General features: G+C 40.2%; 1 protein-coding gene across 1 annotated transcript in view; it reads right to left on the bottom strand.

Annotated features, from left to right (window-relative positions):
- The window catches only part of PCNT (pericentrin), a gene marked incomplete at both ends in the record, with an annotated part of 89,356 nt that overhangs the window by 14,457 nt on the left and 51,484 nt on the right, over positions 1-23,415 (bottom strand). Inside the window, 11 exons of the mRNA XM_010080599.1 lie at positions 1-30; positions 425-620; positions 1,613-1,810; positions 6,046-6,200; positions 6,666-6,771; positions 7,685-8,212; positions 13,524-14,645; positions 14,910-15,077; positions 15,665-15,817; positions 17,181-17,351; positions 20,805-21,032. The exon at positions 1-30 is cut by the window's left edge and continues 205 nt beyond it. Of these exons, the coding sequence (XP_010078901.1) occupies positions 1-30; positions 425-620; positions 1,613-1,810; positions 6,046-6,200; positions 6,666-6,771; positions 7,685-8,212; positions 13,524-14,645; positions 14,910-15,077; positions 15,665-15,817; positions 17,181-17,351; positions 20,805-21,032 (3,055 nt within the window). The remainder of the gene's footprint in view (positions 31-424; positions 621-1,612; positions 1,811-6,045; positions 6,201-6,665; positions 6,772-7,684; positions 8,213-13,523; positions 14,646-14,909; positions 15,078-15,664; positions 15,818-17,180; positions 17,352-20,804; positions 21,033-23,415) is intronic.

The following is a 23,415-nucleotide window of genomic DNA, read 5'->3' as shown; positions in this document are numbered from 1 at the left end:
CCTGCTGAAGCTTATATTCTAATAATTCAACTAGGATAAGAAAATGTTAACAGTTATTTGTATTAGAGAATTTGACAATATGTTATCTGTTACATTTGTTCAAATTGGGGAAAAAAAAATTAGCTGTATTAAAGTGTTCTCGTCTGGAGAATTAATTGCTTTTCAATCACCCTTCAGTCCTATTGTTTTGGGTTATTTTAAAGCTTCTCTTTGACTTTCACTGCTTTTTAACTACCAATATTACAAAAAAGAAGAATTCCTTCCTCTGCTAAAATCACAGGAAACCTGAGTGCATTAGTAAAACTGAAGAATTGTACAGCATCTGCTTCTCTGCAGAACAATCTTTTTTTGCCTTTTCTCTTCTAAGTAGAAAAGGAAAGAACTGCCATGGAAGACCAGATAACCAGAACTTGGTGATTACTACCTTTCCTCCGAAGGTGGTGTTCTTGTTTGCTCCCATGATCTTCCGCATTGGTAAGCATGTCCTGTAACTGCTGTAGCTTCTCCTGGTTCTGAAGGTGTGTCATGCGTAGCTGAGCTTGGAGGTCCTGTATTTCAGAGAGCAAACTATTCCGGTCTGAGGAGAAAAGGTGCTCAACAACCATCTGCCTCTGCTCCTCCTGAAAATGAACCAAGTCCTATTAAACCTACAAGACTAGTCCATAGTTTTTACAAAGATAAACCCTAGAGAAGACCTTGCAGTACAAGCTTTATATGGAGGCAACTTCAAATGACTAAGTTCATGTTTCATGTTAACATTAAGAAAACCCCACTTCACTAGATTCCAAATAGAGTAATAGTTAATAACAGTTTATACATCATAGTTAAAACAAACCAGCTGGTCTGAACCTAAATATTATCAGCAAAAAAATCCCAAACAGATTCAGTTAGCTCAATAGGTAACCCTTCCCCCTCCTTCCCTTTTTATCAAATATTTCCTTTTCACTATCACAATCTCCAGGGCACCACTTTTTCTGGATGCCAGATAAAATAATCAATAGGCTTTGTAACACAATATACAAACCTTGAGAAAAATGGTACCAAAACATAGGCTGTAAAAGCCTTCTGATCCCACACAATCCAGATTAATGCACAAGATAAGATTTAACAACAGAAGTAATAAACCTGTAAAAACCTTAAAAAAATATGAGGGAATAGAAGAAGTGGTTTATAAGCAGAAGACTTTAAGAGGTGTTCTTACTTGTTGTTTCATGATATACTCCAGTTTTTCCACTAATGAACCTTCATCACCAGACCCAGGGTTGGAGAAGTGAGACTTCAAGTCAATTTGCAGCACATTTCTCTCCTTCTCCAACACACTCTGTACTGCTTGCAGAAGTTCTCCTCTCCAGTCAGCAGCAATACCTGAATGCTCCTGTTAAAAAAAAAAATGAATATTTTTTAAAAGTGGCATTTCCCTCAATCTCTAACCTACTGTCTTTCATCTACTGTGTAAGAGGATACCAAAGGCCAAAGGTGTTTAAAGATGCCTGTTCATACCTTAGAAAGAGCCCCTTGTTCCTCATACCCATATATATACACACACACTAACTACATAACAATATACGTTTCTATATATATATATATGTAAAAGGTATTTTTATTGTCATACCTTGTCTCCTCTATCTGTGACCTTGCTAAGGTAATCTTTCAGTGACTGTATAGCATCCAGCAAGGCTAAGCCCTCCTTCTGCCATCCCTCCATCACCGCTCTGCTCTGATGAACATTTTTCAGCTCCTTAAAACCAAAAGGATGTTCTGACAAAGCCAATATTTTGCAGCTCTCCTCATATACCATCTTCAGCACAGTCTGAGAAGGAAAAAAACCCACCATAATGCATAATATTAGGAAACAGGCATCAGCATCCTGACGGTGTACGAGTAGGATGGGACAGGACTAGACAACAAAAGTAAGGCAGCTGTCCGAGGCGGTGACAAAGACCCGCAGATCTGCCCTCCTATTGGCATACTCCATAAGCTAAGAATACACGTACACACACATAGAAATTCTCTGTTGGCTCACTCTGTATCTCCTAACAACTGAGGTCAACATTTAAGAACACAGTGGCAGCTGTATTCTTAAATACTGTGTTCACAACGTTAAAGTACAAAGGGCAGCTTCAGCCAGCGCATCTTATCGCTGTGCACATCAACATTTTAACATGCACTTAAGCCAAAGGACTGTACTTTGTCTTTCCTGGTTTTGAGCTATTTAGTTAATTTTCCTAGGAATAAATTAAATTAAATTCTATCAAGTCTGAAGCGATGTTACTAAACCCCAGTGATGCCAGAAAACTGAATTACCTATTTAGACAACTTTGGCTTAATTTAGCAGATTATGTACAAATAACATCTCCCAAAATAATCAACTCTTAATAATTTACATAGTGGAAAATGTTTCCTCTGACATTGTCAGGCAAAATAATCTCTTTTAAACACATTCTCTGCTCACAAACTATTACATCATGCACAGATGTTTCCTGGTCTCTTTTCAAAGAAGGTCACAGGAGATTTAAGTCCTTTTCTGTGTGCAGCTCATCAGAGATATCCCAGCCTCTACATGGAGCTGCTCACATTGCTACTCACTTTAAAAACAACAAAACAGAGTACTTCTCTTTAACTCTTGATATTCTCCCTTTGCACTTTTTTGAATGCCTTTTGAACCAATGTGAGTTGCTTTTCTGTCACTGGAATCAAAATAGTGATTACTTCAAGAAACAATGCCAAACAACGAAAACCTTTAGTAAATATTAACAACAGAAGCACACTAAAGCCTTCAAGTTAAACATCCAGTACTGGAATATCCACTCAGATCTTACAGCCAGTAAGTCTAGATTGATGATCCAAGAAAGAAACTAAAAAAACTTCTCTGCTTAAGATGAAATAAAATTCACCTCTTCCATGGAGTCTACAAAACTATGCTTTTTGAGAATTATTAACCTTTTAGATACAGAATCATAGAATGGGTTGGGTTGGAAGGGACCTTTAAAGATCATCTAGTCCAAACCCCCTGCCATGGGCATGGGGACATCTTTCATTTGATGAGGTTGCTTGGTGAAGCCATGCTGGCAGTATCTAATTGCCTTCCTATGTTCCATATGCTTCAATATAAGTTCCAGGAGGATCTCATAATAGGCACTGAAGTTAGGCTGAAAGGTCAGCAGTCCCCAGGGTCCTCTTTATTACTCTTTTTTAAAAATGGGTGTAATGTTTCCCTTTTCTCCAGTCACTGGGGACTTTATCTGACTGCCATGATTTTAAAAACTGATGGAGAGTGGCTTAGTAACTACACCTGCCAATTTCCTCAGAACCCCAGGATTCATCTCTTCAGGTCTCATGGGCTTGTGTATATCCAGATTCCTCAGGTGGTCTTGAATCTGATCTTCTCTTACAGTGGGAGGGACTTTGTTCCCCAAGTCCCTGTCTTGAGGTTCAGGGACTTAAGATGTGAGAAGGACGATTGCCAGTGAAAACTTTGCAAAAAATTTGAGTACCTCAGCTTTGTCAGTTGTCACTAGTTCTGTCTTATTTATCACATGTGTGTACAGACACATTTTCTTTAATCTTCCTTTTCTGTCCAATGTACTTATAGAAGCCTTCTGATTATTCTTCCTCACATTCCTTGCCACATTCTCCTCCAGCTGTGCCTCAGCTTTCCCGATCCCATCCCTACACATCCAGGCAGTGTCTATTTATTCCTCCCAGGTTACATATCCCCAATTCTACTGTCTGTGCATTTCCTTCTTACACTTCAGTTCATCCAAGGGGTCCTTACTCAGCCATGCTTGTCTCCTGCCTTACTTGTCTGATTTCTTACACGTGACTCTGGTGCTCTATGAGTAAAGTTGTACTTACATAGCTGCCAGCTCTGTTCTGCTCCGTTATCCCTGAGAGTCCCATCCACAAATTGCTTAAACAACTGAAAGCTTGCTCTCCTAAGATTCAGGGTCCTGACTCTACTCTGTTTTTCAAAGATACCACTGTACAATTACAATCAATCCCCCCCCTTTAAAATTTCTTTTTTTTTTTTTTTTTTAACATAAAGAGAAACTCCCCCGCCTCTCCTTCCTTGCCTATCTCTTCTGAGTTTACAGCCATGGACTGCATTGCTCCAGTCGTGCGATTTGCCCCACCACGTTTCAGTGAGATCAATTAGATCGTAGCTTTCTGCCTGCACGGTGACTTCCAGCTTCTCCTGCTTGTTACCTATGCTACATGCATTGGTACAGAGGCACTTCACTTGGGCTGTCAACTGTGTCACCTTTTTGAAGGAAGAAGCCCCAGTTCCTTTGAGGCTTTGAGCAACCTGGTCTAGTTGAAGGTGTCCCTGCCCGTGTCAGGGGGGTTGGAACTAGATGGTCTTTAAGGTCCCTTCCAACCCAAACCATTCCCTGATTCAATGATTTCACAGGCATTTCCCTGTTGGCTCCCTATATCAGCAGTCTCTGTCTCTTCTCTGTTGCTCAAAACTCCATCCCCTTCTCCTTATAGGTTTGGCCAGCTGAGTGTGAAGATGCTCTTATCCCACTTGGTCAGGTGAATCCCCTCAGCTCCCAACAGACCCAGCTTCTCAAAGGTAGATCCATGACCATAGCAACCAAAACCTTGAGTATAACACCAGCTACAGAGCCAGGCATTCGCCTGTTCATGTCCTCCATCCTGGGCCCCTTTCTCTGACTGAGAGGAGAATACCACCTGTGTTCCCAATCCTTTTAACAGTGATCCGAGGGACGTACAGTCTTTTTTCATGGTTCCAAGTTGCCTTGTTACAGTATTGTTAGACCCTACATGGAACAGTAGGAGCAGATGATAATCCATAGTGTTCACCAGGCTTGGCAGCCTCTCAGCAATGTCATGAATACACACTCTTGGTAGGCAATGACGTTCTCTAGAGAAATTGTCTGCATGGCCAGTGCCTCAGTGCCTCTCAGTAGGGAATCTCCAGTTACTAATACTTCGTGTGTTTTTCTGGTGGCACTGCTTCTAATGCGAGTGGGTGGTTGCATCACCTTTTCATGGCTGGCTTTTCCTTGATCATGCCAGTTACTCAGCGTGCTCTTCATTCTCCAACACCAGAACATCATGTCTGTTACAAAAGGGCACTTCAGAGGGTGGGGGAAGGTTCTTCCTTCTGCCTCGAGCAGAGGTGAAGGTCCAATCTCCTTCATCTTGTGAGTTCCTTGTGCCAGTCAGCTTGAGTTTTAATTCAGGTTTACCTTCCCCTTGCACAGCCTTCCTTCATTGCACAGATTTTCTTTCATTTTGCTAAAAGCAAGCTGAAAGAATCTGCTAAACTTTTTAGGAGGCAGCGTTGACTTTCTAGGAAGTGTATTTCTTCTAGTTTCTTACTACTCAAGTTTCCTCAACTATTCAAACTCCTGTAGCCTACTGCACTTACACACATACTTCTCGCCAGCCTCAGAGATGAGATGATTTGGAGCACGGAATTTCTCCCTTTCACTAGCTGGAATTCCCGGAATGGCCGAGAGCTTGTTCAGCTGCAGCACCAAACCAAGGAGTCCCAGGCATATACTTTCTTAAACTTGCCTTACTGACTAGAGTGAAGTGATCACTGCTCAGTCTTCTATATATTCTTCATGCTCCTTGAACTGACTCTGAAAGATCCCTCCCCACTTTCCAGTGGTGTTTCCACAGCTCTCCATCATATCAGAATGACAAGACTAGGCAGAGGAGCACAATGTCAGCCAGCTGTGGTTACTTAGGAAACAGCTTTCTGCCAAGCCTCCAAGACAAGCCCATAAATCAGATCAATCAGTCCTTGTACTGCCACATTCTGGAACATGACCAGTGCTGTCCTAGCCAAACTTTTTCAATTCTAGAAAGTACAAGCAAGACAAATGTCAGTAAATTTGTTATAGGAGAGATGCAAAAATGACTCAAGAACCATAATCAACTTGAAATTCAAACTATTACAGAAGAGTTTACAGGGCAAAGGTAGAAGCTAACTCTGGTTTATATTAGTATTTTGTTTTTTCGTTGTTTCAATTTTCATTTGCTGGTATGCTTTTACTAATCATATATTACCTTCAGCTGTGGTGAAAGTATTTCCTTTTCTCTCATTAATTCCATAATATCTGGAAACATTCCACGATACCGCAGGTAAGCCATGAAACTAGCATCTAGGTGGTCTGACGTCTGCAGCTCCTGCTTTAGTTTACCTGCCAAATTTGAGCCGGTATCTGGAGAAAGAGACAGCCCCCCCCGTCCCCACAAGCATTACAAAGATGAGAAGAACTGGAAACCAGAATAACTGCTTGCAAGATAACCATGATTTCCTCTCCTATGTGTGAATGAAGGGTGAGGTGAAGCTAGCTGGTTGGGATCTCAACTAATTTAAACAAGCAAAAAGGCTGGAAGTTGCCTTTAGCACCAGAGAAAGTGTTGTAGTTTAGTCAGGACTCACTAAAACCCCATGGCTCCTTTTCAATATATAAAGATGAAAAGGTAAAAGCAGAATTCCATTAGCAGAACCATACAAGTCTTTCTAAACAAAGAACCACCTGACAAAGGCATGGCTTTCAAATAAAAGATTTGTGTATGTATTTGTGTACAGTAAAAGAAATGGGAGAAAGAGGAAACATTATAATATTTTAATACTGAAGTTAACAAAGGTGAAAGGAATCTACAAACAAAGTTAAACTTACTGCTGCCGTGTCCATTGCTCATTGCATCTATGGAAGATGCTCTTGATCTGACATCATCTTGCAAATCAGAAGGGGTTAAAGTTAGATTATCAGCTTCTCTCATCTGCTTGGAAATAATTTTTCACATTAATTTAGTTTACTGAATCCAGCTGTAGAGTTTTCTGCATTTGTAACAACTTTGTAACTACTATAGATTTTAGCAAATGCCTACTTGATTATAGTGTCAGAGATGCAAATACCACGATGAATACAACATTGCTGCTCACTGGAAGCCATTCCATCTCATTTTTTTATCCCTTTCAATAGTCTTAAAAAACAAATGTGTATTTGTAATTAACTGCCCTTCAAAAGCAAGGCACAAAAATATACCATCAGAGATTAATTTTCTCAAGTACAGACTTTATCTTCCTGTGAAATGATGCAGACACAAAAATATAAACTATTTATATTAAAAAGAAAAACCTCTGTTCTCTAGTTTTGAACCAGTCTTGACTAACACTCAACAACAGATATGTGTAAGTGCAGAACTGTTACAGTAAATTGAGTACTGTGGTAGCAAAAAAGTTTTACAGGTTTTAGCTCGATTACTTGAAGTATCATTACAAATTTATCAGTTACTTCCATATAGCATCACTGCAAAAGTACCAGAATTTGAAGAGTGCTCTCAACAAATCTGAGAGCACAAGAGCAATAATCATATTTTTACTGACACCACACCAGCAGCGTACAGATGTGCAAGACACAAAGCCAGCTTATTGATCCATGTTAGGTTTGGGAAGACTGTTTTCAATTATTACCAGCACCAGTAAACAGTGTATTAATACTGGCCAGAATTTGCTCCACTACCTGACAGTGAGAGAGGAACTAACAATCGTATGTCCAGAACATTAGGTGGACCTACCTCTCTCCGTTTGTAAGTTTCTACTACTTGGAGCCAACGGTCCAACAATGATCTGAGGGGGACAGAGCTGAGCAGTCTTGTTTATTTAGAATTAAATCAGACATGAAATATCACTTACCAAAATCTTCTTCTCCATATCTTGGTCATCGTCAACAGAGTAGGTACTTTCAGAGAAAGCTGGAGATCCTCTGTCTACTCCCACTGCTGCTTCCTCACTGCCATTTTCATACAGGTTAGAATATCCCAGCAATACAGAATTATCTTCTTGCACGGATGACCTGCTGTGCATTGTTTCAAAATCTGTGCTTTCAGCTTCCGAAAAGGGAGTCAGATGAAGCAGTGGCTGAAGTTCCATGCTTGTTTCTTGCTTTCTCACAATCTCAGGTGAGCCCCATGAAGCCATACCTGCAATGAAGTTCTCAAAGTCTTTCAAAGTGTCTTTGCCTATGTTCAAATTGTGTTTTGGAGATTCAGGAGCTTGATGAATTTCCAACATTTGCTGGCAATGCTTTTTCAAATCTTGCTTCTCCTCAGAGTTGTTGATCACGTCCAATTCCTGAGTCAAGACATTTTCTTGTGATTGCTTAATTTGAGTTTTTGGATTTATATTGCGAGTTGTCAAGTCAAACATACCTTCATCTTTTTCCTACAATGAAATAACACATAATCGTTTAATGGAATTTAAATATGATTTTGCAAACTGAAAAACATGTATTTAAAAAGGTCTTCTCAAATTTAATAGTTTTATCTATTATAATTTCCAGGTTTTATGTAAAAATGATCCGACACTTTAGTATATCTTACATGCCAGCTACCCAGGCCTTTTAACAAGCATATCATCAATAGCAGAAAAAAAAAAATCTGTACAATAGGCAGATGTATTTCTGCAGAGCTGACTTTTGTATCAAACAGGAAAAACGAGTAATCCTTGTAGCTGTGTAGATAAATCTTCCTACTTTCAAATAAATAGAAATCAAAACCTGTTGCTTTCCTAACTGGACAAATCTCCTGAACTATCTTAAGGTTTAATTCCTGACCCAGAGCACCAGGAAAAAATGGTTAAGAAGTCTACAGATGGTTCTCATGCCTGCCATTTCAACACAGGATAAATTGTTGACCATCTGCTTCTAGTCACTTGAAGGAAGAGCAGCACGGATTCACATGTCCCATCATGTCAGACACACAGCAGCCATACATACCAACATGCTATATCCTACATTTTGGGAAGGCCATACTTGTACCTTTTAGCATCCTGTTCCCACAGGGCTACTATACCCATTTTTAAAAATTATTTTTCCAAGCATCAAACCACAAACTTAGGTCTCTGCTGATCAGCAACACTGCAGACCGTTTCTCAAACTCTACTCCATAAAGCCAGCCACACGAGGTCAGACCAAAGACTTTCTACCCAACCACCATCTCTGACAGAGGCCACCGGGGAAACACAGCTAGCACGGACCCAGCTCGGGTCCATCTTCCTCAGTTCTTGTAATCTTTGCACACAACTGGCTATTTTTCAGCCTCAGGGCTTGGGTATCTGAACGGCCTCAGAAGCTTTCCTACATCTTTCCCATAGTGTGAGGGCATGGTCACTGACCAGGCCAAGGCTAGACGTCCACCTTCAAACTGCAGAGACACCTGAATAACGTCCCTACTGTGCCATGGAGTGTGCAGATACATCTAGGATACATTTCTAGGAAGAAATGTTTTCCTGTGAGGGTGGTGAGGCAGTGGCCCAGGGTGCCCAGAGAAGCTGTGGATGCCCCATCCCTGGAGGGGTTCAAGGCCAGGCTGGATGAGGCTTTGAGCAACCTGGGCTAGTGGGAGGTGGGGTGGGACTGGATGGGCTTTTAAGATCCCTTCCAACCCAAACCATTCTGTGATCCTACCCTTGCCTACCATGCTACCAGGGCTCTCATTTAGTCTTATTTCTATATAAAGGAAATACAAAGAGCTTTCTTCCCTTCCCTTGAAGTTACTGAATATTTTTTTCCTATGACCTTAGCGCTCTTCTCAACAAGCAGGTTTGTCACGGACACTCTGGAAAGGCTGCTGCTGCAGAGCCACTGCTTCAACAAGTCCCACTGCTTGCTCCAGAAGTCGAACCTTCCTGTCTTTCAGCCTCTAAACCTGTTACTTGCTCCACCTGGAGGCTGACATCAAAATGGAACATCTCTGAACCACATCATGAAAATATCTTTACCCTCATCATCATAACCTCAGGGACACAGTGTGGTAGGACTTGTCACTGCCAAGTGATTAAGGAACCCCAAGGCTAGTGCCCAATTTGCTGTAACTCCAGGGCTTATGATGCCATTCCTATAGACACTCTGAAGGGAAAAGCAGGCTCAGGTGTGCTCATGGCAAAGGGTGTGCCACTTCTGTGGCAGAAGAGAGACTCCAGAGCATACAGCGAGCACGCCAAGATCCTGCTTCTCTTCTAATGCCTCCATGACTCGTGTAGAAGGTCTGGCTGCCTTGCTCCCTCCACCTTTTCATCTTTGGTGCCCCAGGCAGCAAATCCTCTGAAAGCCTCCTCCCAGGTTGGCCCACCCACTGCTTTAACAGGAGGCTGCTTTCCCTCCTTGCTGCCCTTTTTACTGCCATCATCTCAAGGAGGGTTTAACGAGATGAGAACAATTTTTTCTGCAAAGGAACCCTGCCAGACAGCAGAGCTTCACCCTGTCCTTGCAAAGTGGTCCCTCCCCGAGCATGCCTGCCCAGCTCCCTGCCATCCAAGATCTACACATCCCAGGTCACCCACGCAGTCAACATCTTTCTGTTTGACATTGATTGTTTTTTTTTTTTTTCTTCAATCACTTCACCTATAGTCATTTGAAGATAAAATTACTCTTTTGACCTCTTAGATACTGTGGCTAAGAATCTAAATGACGCACTGTTTGAAGAGATATTTATTTTAGTTTATTTTAAACCTGCCACCATGCAAATTTCATTGCATCCTCCATACTTCTTACACTGTAAGGTACAGTGAATAATTCTTCTCTCTCTCATTTTAGACCGTCAGCTTAACCCTTTTGTGTTAATCATCCATCTTAGCTAATGAGTCCTAGCTTGTTTTAAGCCTAGTGCTAGCTGCAAGTACTTCACCCTTTCAGCTGCTCCTCCTGCTTTCATTTTAATACATTTCCTAATTTTCACATTGTTCCCACTTTTGAACCCAAGAATAACTGCAGGGGGTTTCTTTGCTCCTCTAAGAACACCGCATTTGTGTATGTTATGTTCACTATGATACAAAGGCTTGTCAGTGCTAACAATTTGAACCAACTCTCACTTACTCTTCAGGGTTAAGTAAAGAGCTGCTTAATCTCATACAGATTTTCTGTCAGTACTCCAAGCTGCAGTCACTGCTTTTCTTTTGCAGATGTTCTGTATAATAGTGTTTAGCTAATCCATACTAGAACAGAAGTACCCAAATCTTGTTATTTTTCCCCTTCTCCAACTCTCAGGCTCATGGTCACGATCTTGCTCAGTCAATACTCTAAACCAAATCTTTTCTTTATACTGGGATGAGCTAGGTCCATAGGAAAAGGTATATTGTAATGAATGTTTGAAGACATAGAAGAGAATATATTGAGTCAAAGTAAGTAATCTAACTTCAACAATCACCCCTCCTCAGCCTACTTTAAAACTTTCTGCACTTAAACATGGAAATACATATACTGACATATATACATGAATTTAAACATTACATAATCAAAGTTTCTACTTGAAAAGTGATTTTTAAATAATTTAACTGCCCCCAGAATTCCAGCATACCTTTATGTCCTTCAAAATTTTACCAGTTCTCTCTTCACTGAATCCTGCCTCCTTTTTTGCTGAACCTAATTCAGAATTAAGTTCTTCTTTACGAGATGCCATCTTGACAATTAAGTTCTTTTCATTCTGTGAAGTGTTCGCAACCTTTGAACACAATGCAGGGAGAGTTAAAGCAAAAATATATTTTTAAATGAGCCGTTTCCATATTCATATGCATGGTATACTTTCCATATATTCTCAAATTGTGTCTACAGTAACTATGATTTTAAAGTTGTGCATGCACCTCACACTGCATATGTATTTTACATAACAAAAAGCATAAATAATGCAGTTGGCTGGAACTCATACAGGATATTCTGGTAATGTAAACTTCTAACAAATAACCGTTACTAAACTGAGATCAGGCAGCTGTCCTTTTACTATGGACAAGAGAAAGACTGTTCCACCAAAAAGCTGACAGCTGACCTTCATGGGTAACTACTACTACTACGTGGCTATTACAACTTGAAAGAGTCCTGTAGAGGCAGATAAAAATAAAAATGCAAACACCAGTAACGATCACACATTTTGCCTAGCTACATCCTTCATTTCTGCTTAAAAAGTAAACATAAGTGATCCTGCTTAGTAATTACCCTATCAATTCTTTAAATAAGCAGAGATGGAATTCAAGTACAATTTAAATAAGATACATCCTAAATACACCAGTATAGCTCAAAGATAACAGACAAAAGCCTAATGAAAACCCACTGTTATTACTGAATAGGTTTTAAAATTAAGAACTGCATCCTGTTATGATTGCTGGGCTATGAAGCAAAATGGCAAAGTAATATGAAACATTCTGTAACATCACAGTAACTCTGCAAGTAGCTTTTTACCACTAGTGATACCAATATTAAAGCTCAGTTATTTTGCATCACTTAGAAAGCCAATAATTCTACCTACAAACCATCATTTCTACCTGGTACTGAAAAGCCATCTTCCCTTCCCACAACAAAGGGGCAAGTATAAGTGAACCACCTGGGATTTTTATACCCATATCGTACTGGCAGTCACAACCCCCTACAACCACATAAGCAAGCCTAACACTTAACCTTTTTCCTTTCCTAAGCACTCAGAAACTCTTTGCATGTAAACCCTCTTACTACGACTTATCACCTCTGTAAGCCAGTCTTAAAAGACAGTAAGTTTACAAAGAATATTTTCCCTTCTGTGATTCTATGATAAGTTGCTATATGACAGCCAACTACAGCTCTCTGAAAACAGGTCATCTGGGTCCTACTGCTTTCTGAAACTTCACATTAGGTTATCTGGAACAAATGGTTCTAGAAAAGATTCAGAGTAAATATGAGAGTCACAATTAATAAAGATTTTTTTTTTAAATAAAAGATTAATGAAAAAGTATTTTCAAGTAGTTCTCCAAGACAGCCATAAAGCATGGCAAACGAAGTTCTAGTAGCTCGTGGTCGGTTGCCCTTGGCTGGCTGCCCGGTGCCCACCCAGCTGCTCTCTCACTCTCCCTCCTCAACAGATCAAGGGGAGAAAATAAGATGGAAAGAGCTCATGGGCAGACATAAAGACAAGGATATCACCTACTAATTACTCTCATGGGCAAAATAGACTTGACTTGTGGAAATTTATTGAATTTATTGCCACTAAAATAGAGTTGGATGGCAAGAAACAGAGACAAACATTGCAACATCTCCCCCCCACTTTCTTAAATGTGTTTCCGCAGCGGTGCCACACACACGGCTGATGGGCTCAGCTGCATCCTACAGTGGAACCAGTTGCACCCAGCATGGAGCAAGCCCCAGCCTTTTTTCATAGAGGCCACACTGCAGCTCCCCCACTGCCAACACCTTGCCACCTACACCCAATACATACCTTAGGATCTATATCCAAAACCATATCCAGCTCAGAAAAACTGGCTGGATTAGGTTTTGATGTATCCTTGCACTGTTTTTAGACCTTCCGGGCATCTGCCTCTAGCCACTGCTGGAGAAAGTACACAAAGATAGACAGACCCTCGAACAGGCTCACCACAGCTGTTTTTTATGCCACAGTACTCATCTTCACCCTTTCTTACAGCACTAAAAAGGAGAAACTATAGAGCTTCATATGACACAAAGTTGGATTATTTAAAAAAAAAACCAAATAATTCTATGAAAAAACAAATCACATACCAGTTTATCAGTAGGGGAAGTCAGTACTGCAAATGACTGACCAACATTTGCTTCCAGTTCTTCCAATTCCTCCATTCCTTTTTTACGGGCTTCGCTTTTTCCTTCTCTCCGACAGAATCGCTTGAGAAGGTTAGTCTCCTTATGATCACGTTGCTCCTTTGGCTTATACGACTCCAACTGTGAAATAAGTTCACCTCTTTCCAATCGTAAGGCTTCAAGCTCTTTCACATATGCCTCGATTTGATCTTTCAGTTTTGCAGTACTACCTTGCAGTTCATTGATTTCTCTCTGATAAGCTACTTCTTTCTGATTCAGTGCTTGCACCTGGAAATCAAGTCTAGAAGCTTCTAACTGAAGACTATAAACATCTTGAGCCTGACTTGCATCTCTCTTTTCCAACTCGGTTTGAAGCTCTGCTGCCTTTTTTGTTAAGTATTGCAATTCTGTTGTGTCAGCTTTTCTTTGATCTGCCATTGTCTTCATTTGCATATCTTTCTCTAGAATATTTGCTTCCCTTTCTTTCACAGTATCTTCAAGTTCTTGAATGCGAGAAGAAGCTATCCTTGCTTCAACCTCTCTCTGAGAAAAACGTGTTTGGAAAAGGCTGTACTCTTCCTGAAGTGCATCATACTGCATTCGCAGAGAGGTTAGTTCTGAAACATGCTGCTCTGATGACTCTCGTAATTTTTGGCATTTTTTCTCCAAAATTTCCACTTCCATTTTGAACTGCAATTCCTTCTCTTCCAGCTGCTGCTGCAGAGCTTCTCTAACAGTTGAGACAAGCTCTAGCTCCTCCTGAAGTTCTCCCACTTCGGAGAGTAGCAAGGCATTTCTTCTGTTTGGATCAATATCACCCTGACAATCTGCCAGTCCCTTCCTCAACTCAGTTTGAAGGTTTTCCACTGGCTTTCCCAATGCAAGTTGATAGAGATCATCTTGGTTGTCACTAACTTCATGACATACTGGTCCAAGTTGTGCCAGCTCTTTTTGAAGCTTCTCAATTACTCCGTGGAGTTGCTCTACCTCTTCATCTTTGTCCTTACGCAGCCTTTCCTGGTCACCGCGAAGGTGCTCGACAAGTGATCTGAGTTCTTCAATTTCAGATTTTTGGTCTTCCACAACCTGAGCAAAAGGATAAGGTCTTAATATTACTGTATGTAGGCACAATTACTATTGCACATTGAGTTTAAATGACATTTTTCTTCTGAACCACGCAGGCATTAATTCACACATTTAGGAGCAGGAAGAATTGCACACTTCAGCTGGTAGCTACTCAGAATACTCTCTACTTTCCTAAGAGAATTATCAAACAGATTTAATTTACAATAAGATTCTGTATACCTTGCTTCCCTCAAAATCAAGCAATCAACATATAAGTACTCTTACTTTATTCTCCAGAGTATTCTCTAGTTCATGCTGGAGCCTCTTCATCTGCTCATTCAAGTGATCGATTTCTTGATTCTTTTCTTCAAGTAGTGCTTGGGGGAATGACAAAGCTGAGGAGTCACTAATACCCAGGTCCTGATTTTGCTTCACATGAAGTTTTGTTAGATCCTCCTGATCAGAAAAAACAGCAATCTCATTAGAAAGGCCTTACTTTCTCTCCCAAGCTAATGGCAGAACAGAACCAAGGGCTTTATTTAAACATTCTCCTCTTTACTATAATGTTAAAGAACTCAAGAACACAACTACAGCTACTTTGTTTAGATCTGTAGCACTGGTTTAGATTGCCACAACATTTCTCAGCTTTCAAGCTAAGAGATGAACACTCTAGTTGCCAGACTGACAACCAACCAGTTGTCTAACTTGTAACATCTCTAATGGTTGTAGAGGTCAGGAATACACACAAAACGGTGCTTACTAAATGACAACACTGTGGTTCATCATCTGCCAGGGCTAGAAAAAAGCTAAGCTTTTTATTTAAATCAAATGACTCAGAAGATAATGCCATGAGCATGAATCTGGAATATCAGGGTTTTTTTCTTCTACAATCACCAGCGATAGCCTTGTAACAGTAATGCAATATCCCCTTGACAAGTGAAACAAACTAAGTATCTGTTTATAACATCACCAGATGAAGACCACAACACCCAGGAAAGGAGGTCTCTGAGCTGGTGCACACTAAAGCTAAGGAAACCTACCTTCAGGTGTGCATTCTCTAACTGAAGCTGGCTGATGCTGGTAGTGCTAAGGTTTTTTTGCATCTCTAACTGCAAGTTCAGCTGCAATATCTCCTCATTTTTACTTTTCAAATTATCTTTATATTGTTCTAGTTGGTCTAACAAGCTTGCAATCTGAAAAAAAAAGAAGAAAATGCCATTGTTTCAATTAAGTCCTCTTATTTAAGCAGAAAAGATAAAACTATTCATCACCTTACTTACTGAGAGCAAGTAACCAGCAAATCCTATGATTTAAACTCTCTAATCAATTTGCATTAATTGAGGCAGAAAAAGAGAGTAAGACCTAGTATTCCAGCTCCTCAGCTGCAAAACCCAAGTACTGCAAAGGTGGTTTTCCATTTTCTTAAAAAAAAAACCCAACCAACCAAAAAAAAAAAAAAACCCACACCAAAAGAAACCCCCAGGAACTGCTCATTAAAGATGTGCTAGTCTATGTTCTGAACAATCCAGGCTTGACCATTGATGTGATCAATAGGAGACATGTTAGCATTTGATGTCTAACTAATGTTATCACCTGCAGTTAACATAATCACCATTCTCCTCCTCCTTAATCCCAGTAACCCAGCAATCAAAAAAAGTCCTGAGCATTGACTCCTTCAACCTGGAAAAGAGTCAACAACTACCCATTTCTCTGCTTGTAGCCTTTGAGAGCAAAGAGCTATTTGGAAACAGGATGATCTTGCCACCCACAGCTTTTGTCACCTGGTGCCTTAATGTGTAGTGAGATACACAGGCTTTGAGAACGAAAAACTTTTAATGGCTCCTGAAGTCTGACTTCATAAAAGACATAGAACTTCCATCTGTAAGAAATTACTTTTTACCATCTTACTGCTCTTGAAACAATGATGTACAATTAACTGTAGGATCACTCATGTTTTCCTAAACTGGATTGTAAATTTGTACATTATGGATACTATAATAATTATACAGCGGAGGGGGTGGATGTATATGCGCATGTAGATCCCATAAAAGTTCTAAATAATGTGACTAATTACACTGTGTTTCAACTTAGCTTGGCACAAGGACTCATCGCTAACATTCTGTGGCTTACAAAATAGAGAAGGTCAGATCACACCATTAGGGGTAATTGTCCTTTCTGTTCTTAAAGGAATTATTGCTCACTCGCAAGCCAAACAAAAATATAACTATCTGCCGCTCCACTTCAGCTTCGGAAGGAAAGGAATCAGTTTACAACAAATATTGATCAATCAGTCTCAAAGTTGATTAAATCATCACATGACGATTGCCAGTAGGAAGGGAAATGACAGACAGGGGGATGATGAAAAAGAACAAAGCAAGAAAAAGGAAGGTTAGTTAACACCAAACACAGCGAATACTGGGGAAGAGGGCACATTTACTACAACATTAATCACTGGGGTTTTGAATGGCTTAAATTCCCAACTACAAGCTTTCACAAAATGTTTCTGCAATTATGCAAGTGACTCGGAAGTCTACAGGACCCTACCAAAACTCTTACCTCTCTCTTCTTCATCTGAAGTGCTTCCTGCTCTGCCTGTAACTGCTCCTTCAGAAGTGGGGCAGAACTGCCGTCTGCTGGTACTCTGTGCCTCGCTTCATCCAATTTAGACTGTAGGGCAGAGATCTGAATCAGGTTATTGTACTGTTGCTGTTGCAATGCCTCTTTATCCTGCAAAATATTTTTTTTAATGTTAGCATTAATTGTCGTCAATATACATACCCACCTAACCAGAACAAACCTGCCAAACCCCTTCATCATCCCTGCCAAACCCCAGTACAAGAAGCACATAAACCCACTGGCCTATAAAGAAATAGGAATTCACAACAAACAGACATTTTTAGCTCACTTAAGTTTTTACCCCTTTATTTTTTCTAACCCACGTTTAACAATTGAAAAAATAGCATTCAGTGATATATTACACTTTTGTAATTACAGTGTTTTATATATTTAATAACAAAACCTTCTTGCTCTTGTAGCCATTTCCAAATTTATTACAATACCATACATTTGCCAAGGTGGAGATTTAAATTAAGAGACAGAGTTTTGGGTAGATCAAAAACCCTACTACAAACACAATATGTTAAGTCCAAATGTGAAGCCCCAGCACTAAGTTTCTGTCAGATCTGTGGTCGGTCAAGCTACCGTAGTTTTATTCATTTATTTTAAAAACTTCTCCTTTGGTCCTCTTTCCTCTCACTGTCCTTCTCAAGAGCTAGGTCAGTCCAAGGGGGAAAGCTTCACTTGGGAAGTTGTCCAAACAGCAAGCATATGTATCAGGATGTAATAAAATAAAAGTTGGACAAGAAAGCTAAGGCAGTAAGTGCCTCTGCTGTTCAACACTAAATCTGCCCATAGCTCAAAACACATACCGCTAACAAAAGGGTTATTTGAGACTCTCAGGATTTGCCAAAAAAAAATATAAAATTTGATCATATTTTCTCTAATCAAAGAGAACTAGGACCCAGAGTACACAGACAGCACCTTCTGATCTTAAAATGAAAGAAGCATCAATTACAAAATAAAAAATCAATTACAAAGTTAACGCTGTACCGCAGTATCAGAACAGCATGCCCCAGAACAGGCATTTAAAACAGTTGTCCAAACCTTCGCGCCCATCAGATCTCCACCTGCTAGCCCCCTGCCAGTGCCCTCTGGCTTTCTGGCCACTTTGGGGCAGTGCAGGCACACCCAGGACACAAGAGGAAAGGAAACTAATTATGGGGGAGACAGCTGCATCATTCACTCCTAATGTCACTGTCAGGATTAAAAAAAAAAACCAACCAAACAAAAAAAACACCAAAACAAGCATAATAATTATGAAAGCATCACCTGCACTTTTTTGGGTAGGAAAGCACCTATCACAGAAATATTTTTGTTTGTCCTGAAGGGAAAAATGAAAACTCTTCTTGCTGTTCCATGAGTGGTAAAAAGGGCACATGCAACAAAGAAACCCCCGCAAAAACAGAGCCTATCATTTTTTCCTTTTATATCAACTAAAAATAAGATGTTATCTGCAGCATTTTACACCTCACCTCGATCACTGACAACAAACCTCCAGTAAAAATGTGCAAATCCGGATTCCTGCAGAACTGGGCTGCCTGACCTCAGATGTTCCTGCATTTACCGGACAAGCAAGCGCGCCGTAGCTCCTGGTGTCAGCAGAGCTCTGCACACAACAGTTGAGTTTCTCCTAGCATTCTCCAGTTGCTATGTTCTGAGGTTGCTACAATGACCTAACAAAAACAAGTGGCAACCCAGGCAAAAATCAGAGCTTTCTGTAGTGCACCTTCACCGTCAAACCTTCCTCTGGATGCCCATGAAGATGTAGTCTAACGTGGTATCTTCTTTCCACCGATACCAAAATCTGTAGGACAGCAGACTCCCTAAATGAGCCCCATTTTCAACATCTCAAGCCAAAGGATGAGCAATCCTCCCAGCACAACCTGAACCAAAAGCGTCAGTGTTATGTATCAACAACCCGAACAACTGAAAGGAACTGGACCAAGAGAAAGCAAAGACCTGCTCCACGTGCATGACAGCAGGACAAATGGATGTGCTAGCTGCGAGTTTAGGCAGTATTCTTCACAAAAATAAACCCTTTTATATTCAAAATTCCTCTTCCCACACCTAGCTTTTATTAGCAGTAGTCTCCATTAATCTGCAATACCTACATTTTTCATATGTTGGAATTTGCAGGACAATAAAAATCCATAAATGCCATCCACATCACATGTATTTTTACAGAAAAATTTCAAATGCAATCATTCTTAGAGCTCCGTTGGCACTTTTGCATTGCACAGAATTGCTTGTCTCCATCCACTCCAAGGCAAGCCAGACAGACAGCTAATGGACATGGCTTTTGTATCTTTGGATAAAATTATCGAATAGCTTAAGTTGGGAAGAATCTCTAGACCTCTCTGGTCCAACCTCTGACTCAAAGCCGACCCAACTTGGCTCTGCTCAGGGCTCCGGCCAGCCGAATTCTGAACATGTCCAAGAGACACAACTGCCACTCTGAGCCCCTTTTTCAACATTTGGCTGCCCCAGTATGACCGTTTCCCCCCACCATTTAATTGGAACTTCCCTTGTTGTGGTTTATGCTCCTATCTTCTCATCCAAGTCCAACTCCATCTTCTCTATAACCTTATATCATGTGGTTGTAGGCAACAATAAGATCTCCACAAAGCTAAACAAACCCTTTTCTCTCAGCCTCCCCTCAAAAACAATTTGCTCCAGCCCCTGACAATCTTTATGGTCCTTTGCTAGAATTGTTCCAGTACACAATTGTCTTTCTTGTACATGGGAGACTAAAACCAAGCAGTTCTCCAGATGCAATCTCACAAGTGCCAAATAAATGGGAATAATAGTACCTAATAAACTAAGACTGGCTAGTCTATATCACACTAACTGAAGCTAAAACAAAAAAAAATAATTTTGTTCAATATTTTTAAAATGAAAAATAATGGAAGCAAATATTTACAGAGATAGCAATTAAACAAATACATTTAGTTTAGATCATGCCACTCTCAAATCTTCAAACTTGACAGGCACACCAACAATACGTAACCAAGGAAAATTGTTGGGAGGAAACAAACATTTAGTTGAAGAAGGTAGAAAATGTTACTCAGATGTTTGATAAAAGACAAACACTTTTGCTAAAGTGAATGTAATTCTTAACTCTAAGCTGTGATTAAATCTGCAGTAGTAACAAAGCACTAAAAATTTCTGACTGTGGCAAACAGATCTGGCTCCAAAGACACATAGCAAGAAGAGCTACCGATTAAGATAATATAATTTCAAGCATAGTTACTTATTGAAGATGCACGATGTTTAATATTCAGTAACACTCTCTTCTCGGGAACTTCCAGAGAAGCAAAAGAGCAGCTCTGATCCATGTAAAAGCAACTGTCTAAAAGCAGTCTCTATAGCAAGTAGGCTTATAACTCATAAAACCAGTTTGTTTAAAACTTCCTGCAATACCCACCATTAATAAAACAGTTTAACCAACCACTAGGTGCCAGGGATAGGCTCAAACATGACTGTAACACAGCCATTGATATCCCCCATGAAGACACTGCCTGCATAATGCCACTCCCGTTTAAATAAGTATTTAAAAATTACTTGTTTTAATTCGGTTTCCACTTTCTTCATTTTTTGCAGTTGTTGTTCCAAGTAGTGTACAGTCTTTGAGACTTTGGTACTGCTGTGCTCCAGTTCTCGTATCTGCGCCACCATTTTTTCTATCTCTTTATCACGAGCTGTAATTTCTTGCTGTTTTTGCTCCTTTTCTAATAACAGCTTATTGTAATCATCCATCTTCTCTTTTATTTCTGCTTGCAAAGATTCTACCTATACAGAAATCACATTATACAGATATTCAGGCAATATAACAAACTTCCAATTGGAAGCAAGAGTAATTTCACAGCAAAGCAGGTGGAATTTTACTACGAACTAGTGCTAAAATCCCAGATGAAAGTAAAGCCAGAAAGGAAAAACAGAAAGGATGAAAAAGTAACTTTCTGAAATCTTGTCTTCCAAATGCAGCAGCTCTTCAATACACTTTTGATTACTCTCTCAATATTGGCAGTATTCTAGCAAAGTGCTGGATGAAGGCATACTCTCAAGGCCCAGGCGTCATCAAAAGGAGCCTTGTGGTGTGGGTTTATTTTTTGTTGGGTTTTTATTCTTTAAGATTTAAAAAACCCCCAAAATTAAGTGAATTATTGCTAACAGCATTAGATGCATTTCTGTAACCTCAGAACCCTCTTCCATTACCTTCAAGGAATTCCATTTTGAAAGGTAAATATGCAACATAACATAATGCCTTCACATTGGAGAGATCCACAGTAGTCAACATAGAACATTTTCTTTCTAAAAATTGCTTACGTATGAAGAGGATAGCAATCCTGCATTGGAGCTCACTGAGATCAAATCACACACAGAGCTGCAGGAAAACTGTCACTCATTCATCCCAGTAACTAGTGTGAAGGCAAGGTTAGGATCTTTGGTGGGTAACAGAGGCAGGAGAGAACTAAGTGTGACAGATAGACTACGTCAGAAGTGATAAAGTTATTAAGCACATCGAAAGGAAGCTCAAATAGGAAAGCAACGGGAAACCATCTAAAGGAGAAATAATTCTGTGAATAGAAATGAGCAAGGAAGATGAGATTTTACAAACTAAATGCTTTGTTCATCAATGTGTTTGAATTTAAGCAAATTCCACTTCAATATTATAAAATTTCTCTGTATTAATACAGAATTTTACAGCTTCAAAGTATTCTACAGATCTTACTAAAGCAGAAAAACACCCTCTAGCAAAATCATAGAATCACGGAATGGTTTGGGTTGGAAAGGACCTTAAAGATCATCAAGTTCCAACCCCCTGCCATGGGCAGGGACACCTCCCACCAGCCCAGGTTGCTCAAAGCCTCATCCAGCCTGGCCTTGAACCCCTCCAGGGATGGGGCATCCACAGCTTCTCTGGGCACCCTGGGCCAGTGCCTCACCACCCTCACAGGAAAATATTTCTTCCTAATGTCTAATCTAAATCTGCCCTCTTTCAGCTTATACCCGTTACCCCTTGTCCTGTCACTACACCCCCTGATCAAGAGTCCCTCCCCATCTCTCCTGTAGCCCCCTTTCAGCACTGGAAGGCTGCTATTAGGTCTCCCTGTAGCCTTCTCTTCTCCAGGCTGAACAACCCCAATTCTCAGCCTGTCCTCATAGGGGAGGTGCTCCAGCCTCTGACCAATTTCATGGCTCTCCTCTGGACTCTCTCCAATAGGTCCAGGTCTTTTTTGTGTTGGGGGCCCCATAGCTGAACACAGAACAGTTAATTTAGTCAAATCAATAAGCACAGAGAGTGTCACAAACTAGCTCAGAATACCAAAAGTGATTAACATTACATCTTCAGCTGCTTACAGGAACATACACATTTCCTTAATTACATGTATCTCTTATTCTCCTCTCATCACATCAGCAATTAATCAACTGTTAAGCATCACACAGGCCTTACAGTAAAGCTTTTTGGTATAGAAAAAAAATCTTTTAGAAGTCTAATACTTTCTAATGCTATAAAATATTGGCATCAGAATGCCAGACACTCTGACACTATCCAGGAAAAGTGTGGTTTTAACATCACGTTGCTAAAAAGCTAGTGCTGCAATCCTGTAGCTAGGAAAACACTTTCCCAGCCTTCGCCCTCATGGCATACTCTCAGAAGGCAGCTCCCAGTACCAGTCAGCACTCTTTTCACACACACACACACACACAAAAATCCCACTCACATATACCTTAAGCCTAGAGAACAGCAGAGAGAACAACTACGAACCTGTTAGAACTCCTGGATGGAGAAACTACAAGTTCACTGAAGGGAATTGTTTCCGAGTGAGTTAAGCAATTCCTGACGTTACAGCTGCATTAAACAACTGTACAAGAACTACTAAAATGCTGACATTTTATTTTGGCAGAGACTGTGTGCATACCTCACCCTACCTACAAATGTCACTTGCTTAGTTACCTCCCTCACATGCTTTTCTCCAATTCAGTTTTAATCCTTTTCTGAGAGAGGTTGCAAAGTTACAGCAGCCAGTCTTATTTTTTTCAGATTTTTCTCTTTACTAAGCCACAAGCACACTAGTAAATAGTAACAAACTGTCATCCATCAAACATCTTGGATAACAAGCAAGATGTGGTCTGAACCTGACATAAATGATTTACAATTCTGTATGCC

The sequence above is a fragment of the Pterocles gutturalis genome, unplaced genomic scaffold (assembly GCF_000699245.1).
Source record: "Pterocles gutturalis isolate BGI_N339 unplaced genomic scaffold, ASM69924v1 scaffold23904, whole genome shotgun sequence".
NCBI lineage: Eukaryota > Metazoa > Chordata > Aves > Pterocliformes > Pteroclidae > Pterocles > Pterocles gutturalis.
Note: the sequence above shows the minus strand (reverse complement) of the source record. Positions and strands in the feature narration are given on the sequence as shown.